The 16666-nt window shown below is 43.7% G+C and overlaps 1 protein-coding gene across 1 annotated transcript in view; it reads right to left on the bottom strand.

The window, feature by feature from the left end:
* The window catches only part of LOC126281548 (venom carboxylesterase-6-like), an 87761-nt gene that overhangs the window by 53622 nt on the left and 17473 nt on the right, over positions 1 to 16666 (bottom strand). The window contains exons 2-4 of the mRNA XM_049980609.1: positions 12345 to 12479; positions 6895 to 7183; positions 2340 to 2525 (exon numbers count right to left, since the gene is read on the bottom strand). Coding sequence (XP_049836566.1) covers positions 2340 to 2525; positions 6895 to 7183; positions 12345 to 12479 — 610 coding nt within the window. The remainder of the gene's footprint in view (positions 1 to 2339; positions 2526 to 6894; positions 7184 to 12344; positions 12480 to 16666) is intronic.

The raw sequence follows: 16666 nt of genomic DNA, 5'->3' as shown, positions 1-16666 counted from the left end.
GACGATTCTCTTCAACGTCTATCTGCTCTTCATCATTATTAAATTGTGAATTTAGACCATTCCCTTAAGCTTCAATCTAAACTTTATTATTATTAAACTTTGATCTATGTCTACCTTTGCTTCTGGGTACGCCTTACTATTCAATACTTGATTTACGAATATTTGTGTCACCATTTTGGAATATACCTGAAATCTTGCCTTCTTGTCTACGTCTTTTCCAATGTACCTCCTCCTCTTACGATATGCGAACAATATATTCACTATTAGTAGCTCAAATTTATTGCAGAACTCAATAAGTCTTCCATCTCTCTTATGGTTAGCACACTGAAGTTGTATTCTGGAGGACGGTGTTTAAATCCCCTTTCCAATCATGCAGGTTTTGGTTTTCTCTGATTTTCCTAAGTCACTTAACGCAAATTCCGGTAAGACTCCTTTGAAAGGGCGTGACGGATTTACTTCCTCATCCTTCCTTAACACGAGCTTGTGCTCCATCCCTAATGATCTCTATTATTCCTACTGCCAAGTGACCATTGCCACAACGAGTGTGACTCCTTCCAACGGTATTCTTCGCCTGCCATTTCTGTTGATTTTTATTTGAAATTAGTGGATGGGACCCACCACGGAACCTATGCTATTTTCATTACTAGCCAAAGACGCTACGCTTAGGCCACGGCCTTATCCATCAAGTCCCATATTTCAAGATAGTAATCCAGTATAAATTATCCACTGCGTTTATCACAGCAATATCATTGCAAGGTGAGACATACAGCGCCAACGGAGGAGTAAAGGTAGCCCTTGTCCTCAGCTCGTTCTGCTCTCAATGAGAACACGAAGGAAAGACTAACAACAACGTCCATCACGCAGTATTCAATGGGTTCCCAAGTGTTTGAGTAAATGTTGGGCACATAAGAGGGGCGTGGCATGTTCCTCAATACGTTAGGACACTTGTCAACACTTCATGCCATACCTATAATGTTATGTGACTTACAACACAGGCATGTGACGCGCTTTGATAGCCTTAGGCCATAGAAGAATTTTCCTGTACGAGACTCATATGTGAATAAGCTACATGTCCACACTTCTTCAAGGTCGTAGAGTGCAGTCGGAAGGGACCTGACAAATAATCATATAGTGATTTATAAAATTGGGTTCTTTTGAAAATCAGCGTTATGCAAACACCATTTCTTTACATTTGTATTCACCCACACATGTTTTGGCACCTCTTTGTCATCTTCCGTGGGTCAGTTTTTTTTAAATTTTTGTGAAGTACAATATGACATTTATAATAATGTAACTGTTGCAGACTTAAGAATTACATTATGAGAAAATTGCTTTGTTTTCTTTAGACGCTCACCTTAAAATTACATCGCTAATTGAACTGCATTACTGTACAACAGTTTTGTGTGTTCTTTACGTCTTTCTTTTGACAGAGTGTCATCTGCAAACTAGGCATGAAGAAAATTAATGCGTTTTTTATCAAGAATTGTTTCATGGATAGAGGTTGTGTGCGTTTCAGTAGTTACATTTTTTCGTCCCGTTGCATGTCTGTTTCGTGTCTTGATCAACGGGTATTCAGTGTACTGTCTCCACACAGTTCTTCACACAATTTTTTCTCACTGGTTCACTTCACATGCACTTGCACAGAATGTGGCGAAACGTGACATGGGCAGACATTTCTGATTCCATTCTCAGTGAAAAGTGTTATGTTATTGCCACTGCTCACTTGTTGATCGTTGGCCTTGTGTTTGTTTAGGCAGTGATTTTGAATGTTATGTTAGAACTGGTGTGGTCCGGCTGATGGGAGAGAGCTGAATGTATGTAATTTGTTTGTATGTGTGCGTGTGTGTGTGTGTATGTGTGGAATAAGAGAGAGAGTATATATATATATATATATATATATATATATATATATATATATATATATATATATATATATATACCTGGGTACACCAATACAGTTCATTTGGCGATGTAATTTTAAGGTTAGCGTCTAAACAAAACAAAGCAAATTGCACATATTGTAATTTTTAGGCCTACAATATTTAAATTATTATAAATTTCGTATTGTACTTTACAGAAATAAAAATTTGACATACAGAAGATGACACGTAGGTGTCGAAACATGTATAGCTAAACACAAAAAAATAAATTGTGTTTACATCAGGCTGATTTTCGAAACAACCTAATTTTAAATCGCCAGGCAAGGAAAAAGAACAAGAGGAGCTTCAAACCGAAGTAAATGAGTATAGATGTATAAGCAATTTGAGTGCTACACTGTGAGAGTGGACAAACATTTAGCTGTTGGCTGTTGGCTGTTGTACGAGTACACATGGACCTACCAGCGGACTTGGGCGTGATGAAGTGGTGCGAACTGGAACAGCCTCCCGCACTCTCTCCGCCAATGGAGACCTTGGCGGGGTCGCCGCCGAAGGAAGCGATGTTGCGCTGCACCCACTGCAGCGCCATCTGCTGGTCCTTGAGGCCTGCGTTACCAGGGATCAGCTCATCCTCCAGGCTCAGGAAACCTGGAAGCAGAAAGTGTGCTAGCTCTACACCAACACGTAGATTTTTACCTGCAATCTTGGTCGTGGAGGACTTATTGTATTATACTGCAATATTGTCACTATCTTCCGGTTAAGAATTTTCAAAATTTCACGTAATCCTGTCTATTTTCTAGAACTTTCCACACAGTCTGCTGCTTCATATTCCTCAATTTTCCTGTATGTGATCATTTCTTTTTATTTTATTGTGGTAGCCGAAGTATTACATATATTCGGATCTTACTGTTATTGATTCTTTCTTGTAATTGGTTTCTCTATGACTTTCCACATTTAATATCTCTTAAAGTAGTCCTGTGAGCTATTAATCTTATTTTATTTTGTTTATTTATTAATGATATCTGTTATAGGCACAGTTTTCGAGTGTAGTGATTGTAATATTTGGTTGACGAGATATTTGAAACTGAGCATCGTTGAATCATATCAAAAACCGCTCCAGTTATAAAGGATTGATTTGTTCATTCTCAAACTGTTTCTGGCAGTTTTAAGATCACCTTTCGGTGAACAAAGAGGATGATAGGCGTCCAATGTGCAGCGGCCACGTGCCTCTTCGGTTTTGTTTCATATGAAGATTAGGTTATAGAAACCTGAAACCGGTCGTGACTGAACAAATGAATATTTTACAAATGAATCCGTTTGTTATCTGATTTAATATCATTTTAACTGTTTGATCCCCTTATGTGGATTTACTGTGCTACTTTTTACTTTGATAAATTATATTACTACATCTACATGCACACACCGCAATCCACCATAAGGTGCGTGGCGGAGAGTACCTCGTGCCACAACTAGCATCTTCTCTCCCTGTTCCATTCCCAAACAGAACGAGGGAAAAATGGCTGGCTATGCCTCTGTAAGAGCCCTAATCTCTATTATCTTATCTGTGTGGTCTTTCCGCGAAATATAAGTTGGCGGCAGTAAAATTGTACTGCAGTCAGCCTCAAATGCTGGTTCCCTAAATTTCCTCAGTAGCGATTCACGAAAAGAACGCCTCTTTTCCTCCAGAGACTCCCACCCGAGTTCCTGAAGCATTTCCGTAACACTGGCGTGATGATCAAACCTACCAGTATCAGATGTAGCAGCCCACCTCTGAATTTCTTCTGTTCCCCCCTCCAATCCGACCTGATACGGATTCCAAACGCTCAAGCAGTACTCAAGAATAGGTCGTATTAGTGTTTTATAAGCGGTCTCCTTTAGAGATGAACCACATCTTCCCAAAATTCTACCAATGAACTGAAGACGACTACCAACCTTCCCCACAACTGCCATTACATGCTTTTCCCACTTCATATCGCTCTGCAACGTTATGCCCAAATTTAATCTCCGTGACTGTGTCAATCGCTACACTACTAATGGAGTATTCAAACATTACGGGATTCTTTTTCCTATTCATCTGCATTAATTTACATTTATCTATATTTAGAGTTAGCTGCCATTCTTTACACCAATCGCAAATCCTGTCAGAGTCATCTTGTATCCTCCTACAGTCACTCAACGACGACACCTTCCCGTACACCACATCGTCATCAGCAAACAGCCGCACATTGGGTATCCACCCTATCCAAAAGATCTTTTATGTAGATAGAAAACAACAGGGACCTACCACACTTCCCTGTGGCACTCCAGATGACACCCTCACCTCCTTTGAACACTCACCATCGAGGACAATGTACTGGGTTCTATTACTTAAAAGGTCTTCGAGCCACACCAAACTGTCAAAGATGACTCTTACTGTACGGTTGTGCCTGAGATGAGATTATTAGCTTCTTTTCTAATGTTGTTTGGAAACATTGTAACTTGTGATGAAGGCCTTGTAAACCGAAAACCGTAATAAATTCGTGCTGTAGTACATATGCAATACAGCGAATCCATAATGTTGCTCCACCAAGCACCGAGGGAAATAATTGTGTGTGAAATAAAGTTACTTTTTGTGAGCCCCTTATACGCACAATCATCTCGGATTGTATCTGTCATTTCGAGACAAGTATCGAAAAAGAAATAGTGTTTTGTTGGATTTATCTTAAAATGTGCGAAACCGGAATTTTAACAATAACACTTTTCGTCATGCCTTTCGCCACTGAAGCTAGATTCTCATATTTGCGGCGCTCTGACATCGACTAAATGGGTCTAACGAGATCTGGAGAATCGCAGACATTCAGTGCGGCCATCACGGCTGCGGCTTATTCTGATATGGCAGCAGAGAGAGGGAGACGCGACGTAACTGGACGCAGGAGTGCCAACAACACGTACTCTTTTTCAGATGACTCCAGAATTAGCACACAACATCACGATGGAGGTATCCAATGTTGGAGGTTCCAAAGAGAACGAACGTTGCAAAATTTGCATTAATCGTCATCAATGCAGTTGGGTACATAATATGAGCATCTCTGGCTCGTTTGACAGGTGTTTACAGTGTAGAGAGACCGGTAGATGTGCCCTTATGTTGCATATCACTGTGACGCTATATTTCAGCATAATAATGCAATACCGCTTGGCTGTGATATACACTCCTGGAAATTGAAATAAGAACACCGTGAATTCATTGTCCCAGGAAGGGGAAACTTTATTGACACATTCCTGGGGTCAGATACATCACATGATCACACTGACAGAACCACAGGCACATACACACAGGCAACACAGCATCACAATGTCGGCACTATTACAGTGTATATCCACCTTTCGCAGCAATGCAGGCTGCTATTCTCCCATGGAGACGATCGTAGAGATGCTGGATGTAGTCCTGTGGAACGGCTTGCCATGCCATTTCCACCTGGCGCCTCAGTTGGACCAGCGTTCGTGCTGGACGTGCAGACCGCGTGAGACGACGCTTCATCCAGTCCCAAACATGCTCAATGGGGGACAGATCCGGAGATCTTACTGGCCAGGGTAGTTCACTTACACCTTCTAGAGCACGTTGGGTGGCACGGAATACATGCGGACGTGCATTGTCCTGTTGGAACAGCAAGTTCCCTTGCCGGTCGAGGAATGGTAGAACGATGAGTTCGATGACGGTTTGGATGTACCGTGCACTATTCAGTGTCCCCTCGACGATCACCAGAGGTGTACAGCCTGTGTAGGAGATCGCTCCCCACACCATGATGCCGGGTGTTGGCCCTGTGTGCCTCGGTCGTATGCAGTCCTGATTGTGGCGCTCACCTGCACGGCACCAAACACGCATACGACCATCATTGGCACCAAGGCAGAAGCGACTCTCATCGCTGAAGACGACACGTCTCCATTCGTCCCTCCATTCACGCCTGTCGCGACACCACTGGAGGCGGGCTGCACGATGTTGGGGCGTGAGCGGAAGACGGCCTAACGGTGTGCGGGACCGTAGCCCAGCTTCATGGAGACGGTTGCGAATGGTCCTCGCCGATACCCCAGGAGCAACAGTGTCCCTAATTTGCTGGGAAGTGGCAGTGCGGTTCCCTACGGCACTGCGTAGGATCCTACGGTCTTGGCGTGCATCCGTGCGTCGCTGCGGTCCGGTCCCAGGTCGACGGGCACGTGCACCTTCCGCCGACCACTGGCGACAACATCGATGTACTGTGGAGACCTCACGCCCCACGTGTTGAGCAATTCGGCGGTACTTCCACCCGGCCTCCCGCATGCCCACTATACGACCTCGCTCAAAGTCCGTCAACTGCACATACGGTTCACGTCCACGCTGTCGCGGCATGCTACCAGTGTTAAAGACTGCGATGGAGCTCCGTATGCCACGGCAAACTGGCTGACACTGACGGCGGCGGTGCACAAATGCTGCGCAGCTAGCGCCATTCGACGGCCAACACCGCGGTTCCTGGTGTGTCCGCTGTGCCGTGCGTGTGATCATTGCTTGTGCAGCCCTCTCGCAGTGTACGGACCAAGTATGGTGGGTCTGACACACCGGTGTCAATGTGTTCTTTTTTCCATTTCCAGGAGTGTAACTCTACACAGAGGCTGTTCGACTGTTGCTCTCACGAACAGCTTCTGCAGATGTTACCCATCGAAAGCATGTGGTTGCGTTTTGCGTAGAGACTGGCTCTCCATCACTCGCCACACCCTAAGTTTGATGTTCTGAGAATGAATCGAAACAGCGTGGTGAAGATTATCGAATCTGTAATGCAAGTTCACTTCAACTCGACACCCTTCCAAGTTGGAGGCACGGTATCCGTCTAGTGTGACTACTCACCCTGCATGCCTCCCAAATCACTTTCAAAGTTAATCATTTATTCATCCTACACTACTATATAGGTATTTTGTTACTTGCTGTGCTTCACGCTGTTCCAATTTTCGTGGACAGCAGAGAAACGCGAGGAAGGGGTGAACACCATGAGAGCACGTGTTTACCAACCCAGAGCTGCGAGTCTGTAGTTCATGGTGACGACGATGATGCCGCGGTCGAGGAAGAAGTCTGGCCCAAAGGAGGCCAGCGAAGCTCCTCCGTGTTCGTACGCGCCGCCTGGTATCCAGGCGAGCACGGGCAGCAGCTCCCCGGAGGCGTTGGCCGCCGCCGCCGCCTCCTCCGGCACGAAGACGTTGAGGTAGAGGCAGTCCTCGGAGCCCTTGTCCGGCTGCAGGCACAGCGGCGCCTCCTCCAGGGCGTCCCGTACGCCCTCCCAGGCGACAGGGGGCCGGGATCTCTGTAACAGGCAATGCTTTGTTTCAGTTCGCACGGTAAATGTTGAATTAGTGTGCCATGACGGATTACTGGCAGTGTCCGTCATGGATGAGAACGGCACAGTTTTCACGTCGCGAGGCGGCGCTGTGGAATTGGAGGTGAACACAGGTAGCGCCAACTGAGAGGTGGAGGGAGGCCCAACCTGAATTAGATTTTGGTGATGCAGAACCGGTGGACTGCTACACATCGATAATCGAGACCATAGCGCTCGAAGCTATCAATGTGCTTTCTTTCATCAGGATGCGACCCACTACGGAGTAATCCACTATACCTGCAGTGCGATATTTCTAAGACAGACATCGATAGGCTGTGGTTGTTTGCTTTGAGGATGCGTCGGAGACTTTTATTGCATTGACATGGCACGTACAGTCTTACTCTACATCAAGTCATAGACGTTTCTTCTCTTGTTATTTCCTGTGCTGGCTATTATTTCCATCTCTGCTCAAGGTGACCAGTGTGGTCACCGACTGAATTTATTAGATACGACTGGACTCGTTATTTAGGATTAAATACTTGCAAATTCATTTTGGGCTTATAGGTTTTGAAAAGACTCTTGATATACTGCACTACAATAAAATAGGGAACTTAATGAATGTCAGACGATATCCATAACACTTCTCTTGAACTGTAAATAGAATGAGTTGAACATCACGCGCTATTCTGAGCATGGTTAAGATTGTTGTCGTTGTGGCCATCAGTGTCGTTTGATGCAGCTCTCCATAGCAGTCTATCCTACGCTAGCCTCTTCAACTCTCCATAGCTGTTGCAACCTGCCGGCCGCGGTGGTCTCGCGGTTCTAGGCGCTCAGTCCGGAACCGCGAGACTGCTACGGTCGCAGGTTCGAATCCTGCCTCGGGCATGGATGTGTGTGATGTCCTTAGGTTAGTTAGGTTTAAGTAGTTCTAAGTTCTAGGGGACTAATGACCACAGCAGTTGAGTCCCATAGTGCTCAGAGCCATTTTTTTTTGTTGCAACCTACATTCATTTGAGGCAATTACTCTCGTCAGGTGTTGCTCTTCTCCTGCAGTTCCTGCACACCACACCCTCTGCTGTTACCAAATTAATAAGAGTTTTTTTTTCTTTTATGTATTGCACGTTACCATCCCAGATACAAGCTGCATACTATTTCGAACTGTAAGTCATTCAACGATTTACTCATACTTTTGGGTGGTCCGCAGCAGTGGTCCTCCATCCTTTACAACCAGCTGTGAGTCTGTTGCTCCCCAGGACTCGTCCCTAGCAACTTGCCCATTAAACCACCAACCCCCCCCCCCTCTCACACACACACACACACACACACACACACACACACACACACACACACACACACACACACACACAACATTATTTTTTTAACGAAAGACTGTGCATGTTTTCGTAAATTTTTGGCATTTTTAACACAATGTCTTTGTGAGACTGACAAAAAGAAATTTCATTAGCCTGAGTCCGTAAACAACTGTGACTTGTAGATGCGATAATAATTTAGATCGGGTGGTGAAAACTCTTTTCTTGGAAAAAATGCCTATTTCTAACGATAAATGCGGTCTTAATTGAAACTTGGAAATATAAAAACTGCTTTCAAGGTGAGCACTTAATCTGGAGGATTTCGTAAGTTCCCTTGATAATGCGTTCTCACAAACCAAACACAGTGATTATTGTGTATACAGTATGTGATCAAAAGTATCCTCACACCAGCAAAACATACGATTTTTATATTAGATGCTTTTTGCTGCCATCTACTGCCAGGTACTAAATATCAGCAACCTCAGTAGTCATTAGACATCGTGAGAGAGAACAGTAGGGCGCTCCACGGAACTCACGGACTTCGAACGAGGTCAGGTGATTGGGTGTCACTTGTGTTATACGTCTGTACTAGAGATTTCCACGCTCCCAAACATCCCAAGGTCCACTGTTTCAGATGTGATAGTGAATTGGAAACGTGAAGGGACACGTACAGCACGAAAGAGTACAGGTCAACATCGTCTGTTGGCTGACAGAGACAGCCGACAGTTGAAGTTTGTAATGTGAAATAGGCAGACATCTATCCAGACCATCACACAGGAGTTCCAAACTGCATCAGGATCCACTCCAAGTACTACGACAGTTAGGCGGGAGGTGAGAAGACTTGGATTTCATGGTCGAGCGGCTTTCATAAGCCTCATCACGCCGGTAAAAGCCAAACGACGCCTCTCATGGTGTAAGGAGCGTAAATATTGCACGATTGAACAGTGGAAACACGTTGTGTGGAGTGACGAATCACGGTACACAATGCAGCGATCCGATGGCTGGTTGCGGGTATGCGCAATGCCCGGTGAACGTCATCTGCCAGCGTGTCTAGTAGCAATAGTAAAATTCGGAGATGGTTGTGTCATGGTGTGGTTGTGTTTTTCATGGATGAGGCTTTCACCCCTTGTTGTTCTGCGTGACACTATCACAGGCCTACACTGATGTTTTAAGCACGTTCTCGCTTCCCACTGTTGAAGAGCAATTCGGGATGGCGATTGCATCTTTCAACACGATCGAGCACCTCTTCATAATGCACGGCCAGCGATGGAGTGGTTGCATGACAATAAAACCCCTGTAATGCACTGGCCTGCACAGAGTCCTGACCTGAATACTATAGTACATCTTTGAGATGTTTTGGAACGCCGACTTCATGCGAGGCCACACTAATCGACATCGGTACCTCTCCTCAGTGCAGCACTCGGTGAAGAATGGGCTGCCATTCCCCAAGGAAACTTCCAGCGCGTGATTGAACCTATGTCTGCGAGAGTGGAAGCTGTCATCAAGTCTAAGGGAGGCCCAACACCATATTCAATTCCAGCATTACCGATGGAGGGCGCCACGAACTTGTAGGTCATTTTCATCCAGGCCTCTGGATACTTTTGATCACATAGCGTATGTATGCTAAGGAATGAATCAACATTGAGGTATGAATTCGAGCACTAGCCGTACTTCACTTTCTCAACGATTTTGAGAAAATATGTGTCTGAAGGGAGCGTGTTGAATCACTGAATAGACGCAGAAGATTTTCTCAGTGCTGCACTGAATATTACCACAAAGCACCAGAACGCAAACTTCGCTTTAGCGGTTCCAGTTAGAACACTCGACGGCTGCTAAAGGTGTCAAACATTCCGTGTGGATTTAGGAACTCGCTTATCGGCGTTTTTCTTCTCATCCTTAGCTCTTCCGATTTGGTGTACCAGTACTGACAGCAACTTAGAACACCTTATAACATTGCGGTGCGATTATAAGTTAAAGTATTAATAGATATGAAAGTTTATCTGAAATCATCTTCCTATATAACCTTTTGAAGTTTTTATGGTGTTATTCGTAAAGCAACTCCTGATCGATAAATGATATTAGTCAATGATGTTGGATTTGTCTTGTATGTTGGTCCTCCGTTCCTTGAAATACTGGAGTTCCTTCGATATGAAGACAATCTGATCTTTCGAACGGAAAGTTTCAAACAGAACACACCTGGCAACAAGTGATACCTTATGCCTACCTCCCGCTACGTGCTTTTAAGCAATTCCCAAACAAAATTATTAATTATAGCTGAGAGTAAAAGACTTCGTCCACTGCTGTACTTTATTAATCTTCAAACGACAGAACATGCCCATGAATGTCTTTACTACTTACACTGATGCGATTCGGAAACTAAAGTCCATTTATTCCACAGAAACCACAGTTTGTTCATGTTGGTTCAGAAACTGGTAATGTCGGCTACAAATTATTTCGTGTGCCGGTATCGATACTTCAGGTCAAAGAGAAATAGTCTGCAATTCACGTCATTTGATTAACCTTTCTGCAGGGTGTAACGTGTAGAAGTACAAATTTTTGTATTGGTGGCTGAGGACGGTGTACTCAACAACATTACAACAATGTTTAAGTCATTTTCTGACTAATAGTTATAGCTATTACTAGTATTATGTTTTTAGGTTGGGTATTACCTAGCCGGCCGGTGTGGCCGAGCGGTTCTAGGCGCTTCAATCTGAAATCGCGCGACCCCTACGGTCGCAGGTTCGAATCCTGCCTCGGGCATGGACGTGTTTAATGTCCTTAGCTTAGTTAGGCTTAAGTAGTTCTACGTTCGAGGGGAGTGATGACGTCAGAAGTCAAGTCCCATAGTGCTCAGAGCCATTTGAACAATTATGGTATTACCTCAAAGAACAAGTGGCAAGAACAAGCTACTTACACCTACTTTTCCACGGGCAGCAGGCCAGGTGTTGAAGTGTGGACACGTGGATGCGAAACAGTTAGTCTACAGTGCCAGGTGTCGTTCACTTCGCGGCCCAGTTACGGCTATGCAGAACACGTCAGGTCGTAAAGTTTGTGGAGCGATTGTGGCAAGATTGTTCGTCGGAGAGAAAAAGAATCAATACACTGATGTATGTTGATATCAAGGTACCACATATAAAAATATATGCACTTACACCCATTACACCACGCACATCAAACAACATCCACTCGAAGTATAATTGCTTGAGTACTCATCACGTTTTCACTTTCCCACTGCTGTGACTCATTTTTCAGATGTTAAGTCGGTCAATGTCAACTGTAATCATTTTTCTGCGGATGCTACAGTGCCCCAGCCACCGCAAAAAAAATCCGCAACAATAAAGAATACTAGAAGGCAAGGTTAACCAGCTAGCGTGCGCTCAGTCAGAACATATTACAAACCGTCTTGTATTGTCGTGTCAATATTTAGGAAACTGAGTTTTCATACATTTCTCTCCACGTACATCCATGAAAGCTAACACACCTGCCGCCCCCTACAGTACCCAGTAAAGTGATAACAACCCTTTTCTTCAACATCTTTGTGGCTATAACGCTCAGTTCTGAAACCGTTGCCATACATTATTTTAGCTTAGTATCACGTGGCTTCTTTTAGCGGAAAACTACGGAAATATCCATATCGGATATTAGCAATCGTGTAAATATTGGCTGAATGCTTGACGATTTGAGCGAGTAGATGAAGATGTTTATAGATATGTGAGGGGCACTCCATGTGATGGTCTGAACAACCAGGCAGTGAAACTAGTCCCATAGACCCATTGCGATGCCTCCGGATGGGGCTCACCTGGAGACGGCTAGAGTAGCGAAGACGTCAGTATACTCACCACGAACCTGAGCTCCCCTAGCGGCGGCTCGGCGAACGGGATGGCCAGGTACCTGTGGTACGTCGTCCCCAGCACCGTCTGCTCCACGCTGCCTCGCAGGTCGCCCTGCTCCACCGTGGCGTAAGCGTACTGAGCCTGTGAACGCAGGTAACGTTTCAGCAAGAGATGATGCGTGCTATTGAAATCCACCTTGAATTATTAACTGTAATGCTATTTCTATTTATTTACAGCGAGGAGGAGACATGGCTGTAGCGTAACCACACGTAATATTCTTTGAACAAGCAGTAAAAGAAACCAAGCAGAGTTTTGGAAGGATAATATATGGGTAAAGATTATATAGGTTAAAGGACGAGGGCTAATAGAAATCCTTGGGTAACAGAAGAAATATTGAAATTAAATGATGATAGGAGAAAATATAAGAATTGAGTAAATGAAGCAAGCTAAAAGAAATACAAATGTCTCAAAAATGAGATCGACACGAAGTGCAAAATGGCTAAGCATGTATGACTAGAGGAAAAATGTAAGGATTTAGAGGCTTATCTCACTAGGGGTAAGATAGATACTGCCGACAGGAAAATTAAAGAGACCTTTGGAGATAAGAGAACCACTTGTATGAACATCAAGAGCTCAGATGGAAACCCAGTTCTAAGCAAAGAAGGAAAAGCAGAAAGGTGGAAGGAGTATATAGAGGGTCTATACAAGGGCGATGTACTTGAGGACAATATTATGGAAATGGAAGAGGATGTAGATGAAGATGAAATGGGAAATATGATATTGCGTGAAGAATTTGACAGAGCACTGAAAGACCTGAGTCGAAACAAGGCCCCGGGAGTAGACAACATTCCATTGGAACTACTGACGGCCTTGGGAGAGCCAGTCCTGACAAAACTCTACCATCTGGTGAGCAAGATGTATGAAACAGGTGAAATACCCTCAGACTTCAAGAAGAATATAATAATTCCAATCCCAATGAAAGCAGGCGTTGACAGATGCGAAAATTACCGAACAATCAGTTTAATAAGCCACAGCTGCAAAATAATAACACGAATTCTTTACAGACAAATGGAAAAACTAGTTGAAGCCGACCTCGGGGAAGATCAGTTTGGATTCCGTAGAAATACTGGAACACGTGAGGCAATAATGACCTTACGACTTATCTTAGAAGAAAGATTAAGGAAAGGCAAACCTACGTTTCTAGCATTTGTAGACTTAGAGAAAGCTTTTGACAATGTTGACTGGAATACTCTCTTTCAAATTCTGAAGATGGCAGGGGTAAAGTACAGGGAGCGAAAGCTATTTACATTTTGTACAGAAACCAGATGGCAGTAATAAGAGTCGAGGGACATGAAAGAGAAGCAGTGGTTGGGAAGGGAATGAGACAGGGCTGTAGCCTCTCCCCGACGTTATTCAATCTGTATATTGAGCAAGCAGTAACGGAAACAAAAGAAAAATTCGGAGTAGGTATTAAAATCCATGGAGAAGAAATAAAAACTTTGAGATTCGCCGATGACATTGTAATTCTGTCAGAGACAGCAAAGGACTTGGGAGAGCAGTTCAACTGAATGGATAGTGTCTTGAAAGGAGGATATAAATGAACATCAACAAAAGCAAAACGAGGATAATGGAATGTAGTCGAATTAACTGGGGTGATGCTCAGGGAATTAGATTAGGAAATGAGACACTTAAAGTAGTAAAGGAGTTTTGCTATTTGGGGAGCAAAATAGCTCATGATGGTCGAAGTAGAGAGGATATAAAATGTAGTCTTGCAATGGCAAGGAAAGTGTTTCTGAAGAAGAGAAGTTTGTTAACATCGAGTATAGATTTAAGTGTCAAGAAGTCATTTCTGAAAGTATTTGTATGGAGTATAGTCATATATGATAGTGAAACTTGGACGATAAACAGTTTGGACAAGAAGAGAATAGAAGCTTTCGAAATGTGGTGCTACAGAAGAATGCTGAGGATTTGGTGGGTAGATCACATCACTAACGAGGAAGTGTTGAACAGAATTGGGGAGAAGAGGAGTTTGTGGCACAACTTGACAAGAAGAAGGGGCCGGTGTGTAGGACACGTACTGAGGCATCAAGGGATCACAAATTTAGCATTGGAGGGCAGCGTGGACTGTAAAAATCGTAGAGGGAAACCAAGAGATGAATACACTAAGCGGATTCAGAAGGATGTACGTTGCAGTAAGTACTGGGAGATGAAGAGGCTTGCACAGGATAGAGTAGCATGGAGAGCAGCATCAAACCAGTCTCAGGACTGAAGACCAGAACAACAACAACATATTATAGGGGGAAGAATTAAAAACTTTGTTTTGAAGATGACACTGAAATGGAATGGATAAGGTCTTGAAGATTTATAAGGTGAACATGTAAAATAGAAAAATGAGCGTAATGAAGTGTAGTTGAATTAAAACAAGTGATTCTATGGAAAATAGATTAGGAAATGAGACTCTAAAAGAGGTTGCCATTTTGGCAGAATGTCTACAACCGAAGCAGCGATTATACATTGGTGATTTTTTCCACCGCGTACAAACTCTAGGGATTGACCGACGGCAGGATGTGGAACAGAAAAGATCTAATGAACTTATCTTCGGAATTGCATGGTTTTCGTGCCTGTGACCACTTATTCAATCATAAATTGTTACAGAGACTGTGGTCTAATACTCGCTGTACCATGAGGCCACAGTTACAACATGTGTTGCAAATGTGACTCAACGCATGCGTGTACGCGTCGTAGCATGTTCTGTCGTACACGTACATGTCAGAAAGGTTGCATCCGAACAGTGTTAGAGGCAGCATGAATGTGTGGCTCCAGTGTCTCCACATATGGAATGGGCTCTGCATACACTTTTGAGAAGGCCTCATAACCAGTAATCGCACTGGTTGGGATCCGGTGAACAAGCAAGCCATGCAACTGGACCCCCTCGTCTGATCCATCGACCAGAGGAGATGTGTTCCGACGTTAAGGGCAAAGTGAGCTGTAGAACCATCATGTAACAGCCACATAACCCTCAGAATCATCAATGGCACTTCTTCCAGCAGGGGAGGCAAAGTCACCATAGTTCCGGCCTGTTAGGCGAAGTGGAAGGAAGATAGGTCCCAAAATACTGTAGCCAATTATGTCGACCCGCATATTCCGGCTGCGCCGATGCTGACGATTCGCTGTCACCATACAATGGGAGTTCTGCATACTATCCCACAAGTGACTGTAATGAAAGCTGAGGATAGCACACAGTAAATTAACTTACCATGCCTATTTTCATTCTCTGGTTTCGTATGGTATCATATTCTGGGGTAACTCATCATTGAGTAAAAGAATGTTCAGTGCTCAAAAGCGTGTATTCAGAATAATTTCTGGAGCTCATTCAAGATCATCCTGCTGACACTTATTTAAAGAGCTAGAGATCTTCACTGTTGCCTCACAATATATCTATTCTCTTATGAAATTTGTTATTAACAATCCGAACGAATTCAGATGTAATAGCAGAGTACTTGTCTAGAACAAAAGGAGAAAGGATGATCTTCACTACTCAAGGTTTAATCTAACTTTGGCTTAGAAGGGGGTAAATAATGCTGCCACAGACGTCTTTGGTCACTTACCTAATAGCAACAAAAGTCTGACAGATAGCCATATAGCATGTAAAAGAAAATTAAATGAATTTCTTAATGGCAACTCCTTCTACTAATTAAGGTCACAGTGGCTGTAAATTAAGCGGTAATGAATATCATACAGGCAGATCAGGTGAAGTTGACTGGGCATCTCTAAAAACGGGAATCAAAGGAGTGGGACAGGCAAAGGCAGATAACAGCGTAGACTCTTTGGATACAGAAGAAACACTTCAACTGATCGGCGAAAGAAGTACAAAAACGTTCAGAGAAAAATCAGAAATAAATACAAGTCATTTACGAATTAAATAAATAGGAAACGCTGGGAACCCAATGCACGTACGGTTGTGAAGAACTCGAAAAGAAATTTTGTCGCAAGGAAGGAACCAGCACAAAGAAGAGTTTAAAAGTCTTGCGGTGAAAGTGAAACCAATGACGTCAACATTAATGGCGTATGGAAATTCGATACCAGCTAACGGGAGAGCGGATAGAGTGCGTTGAAGACCACTACGAGGGGTAGGAATTGTCTGATGATGTGACTGTGGCTGAAATGAGAGACACCGATGGTCGAGTATTCGAGTTTAATACTGCTTTGAAGACTTCAGATAAAATGAGGCAGAAGGGACAGATAATATTCCTTCAGAATTACTGAAGTCATTTGGGAAGTGGAAGATAAGCGACTATTAAAGTTGGTGTGTTCAAAGTATGAGCCTA

Source organism: Schistocerca gregaria, chromosome 7 (genome assembly GCF_023897955.1).
Source record: "Schistocerca gregaria isolate iqSchGreg1 chromosome 7, iqSchGreg1.2, whole genome shotgun sequence".
In the NCBI taxonomy this organism is placed as follows: domain Eukaryota; kingdom Metazoa; phylum Arthropoda; class Insecta; order Orthoptera; family Acrididae; genus Schistocerca; species Schistocerca gregaria.
This window is presented reverse-complemented; position numbering and strand designations above follow the sequence as displayed.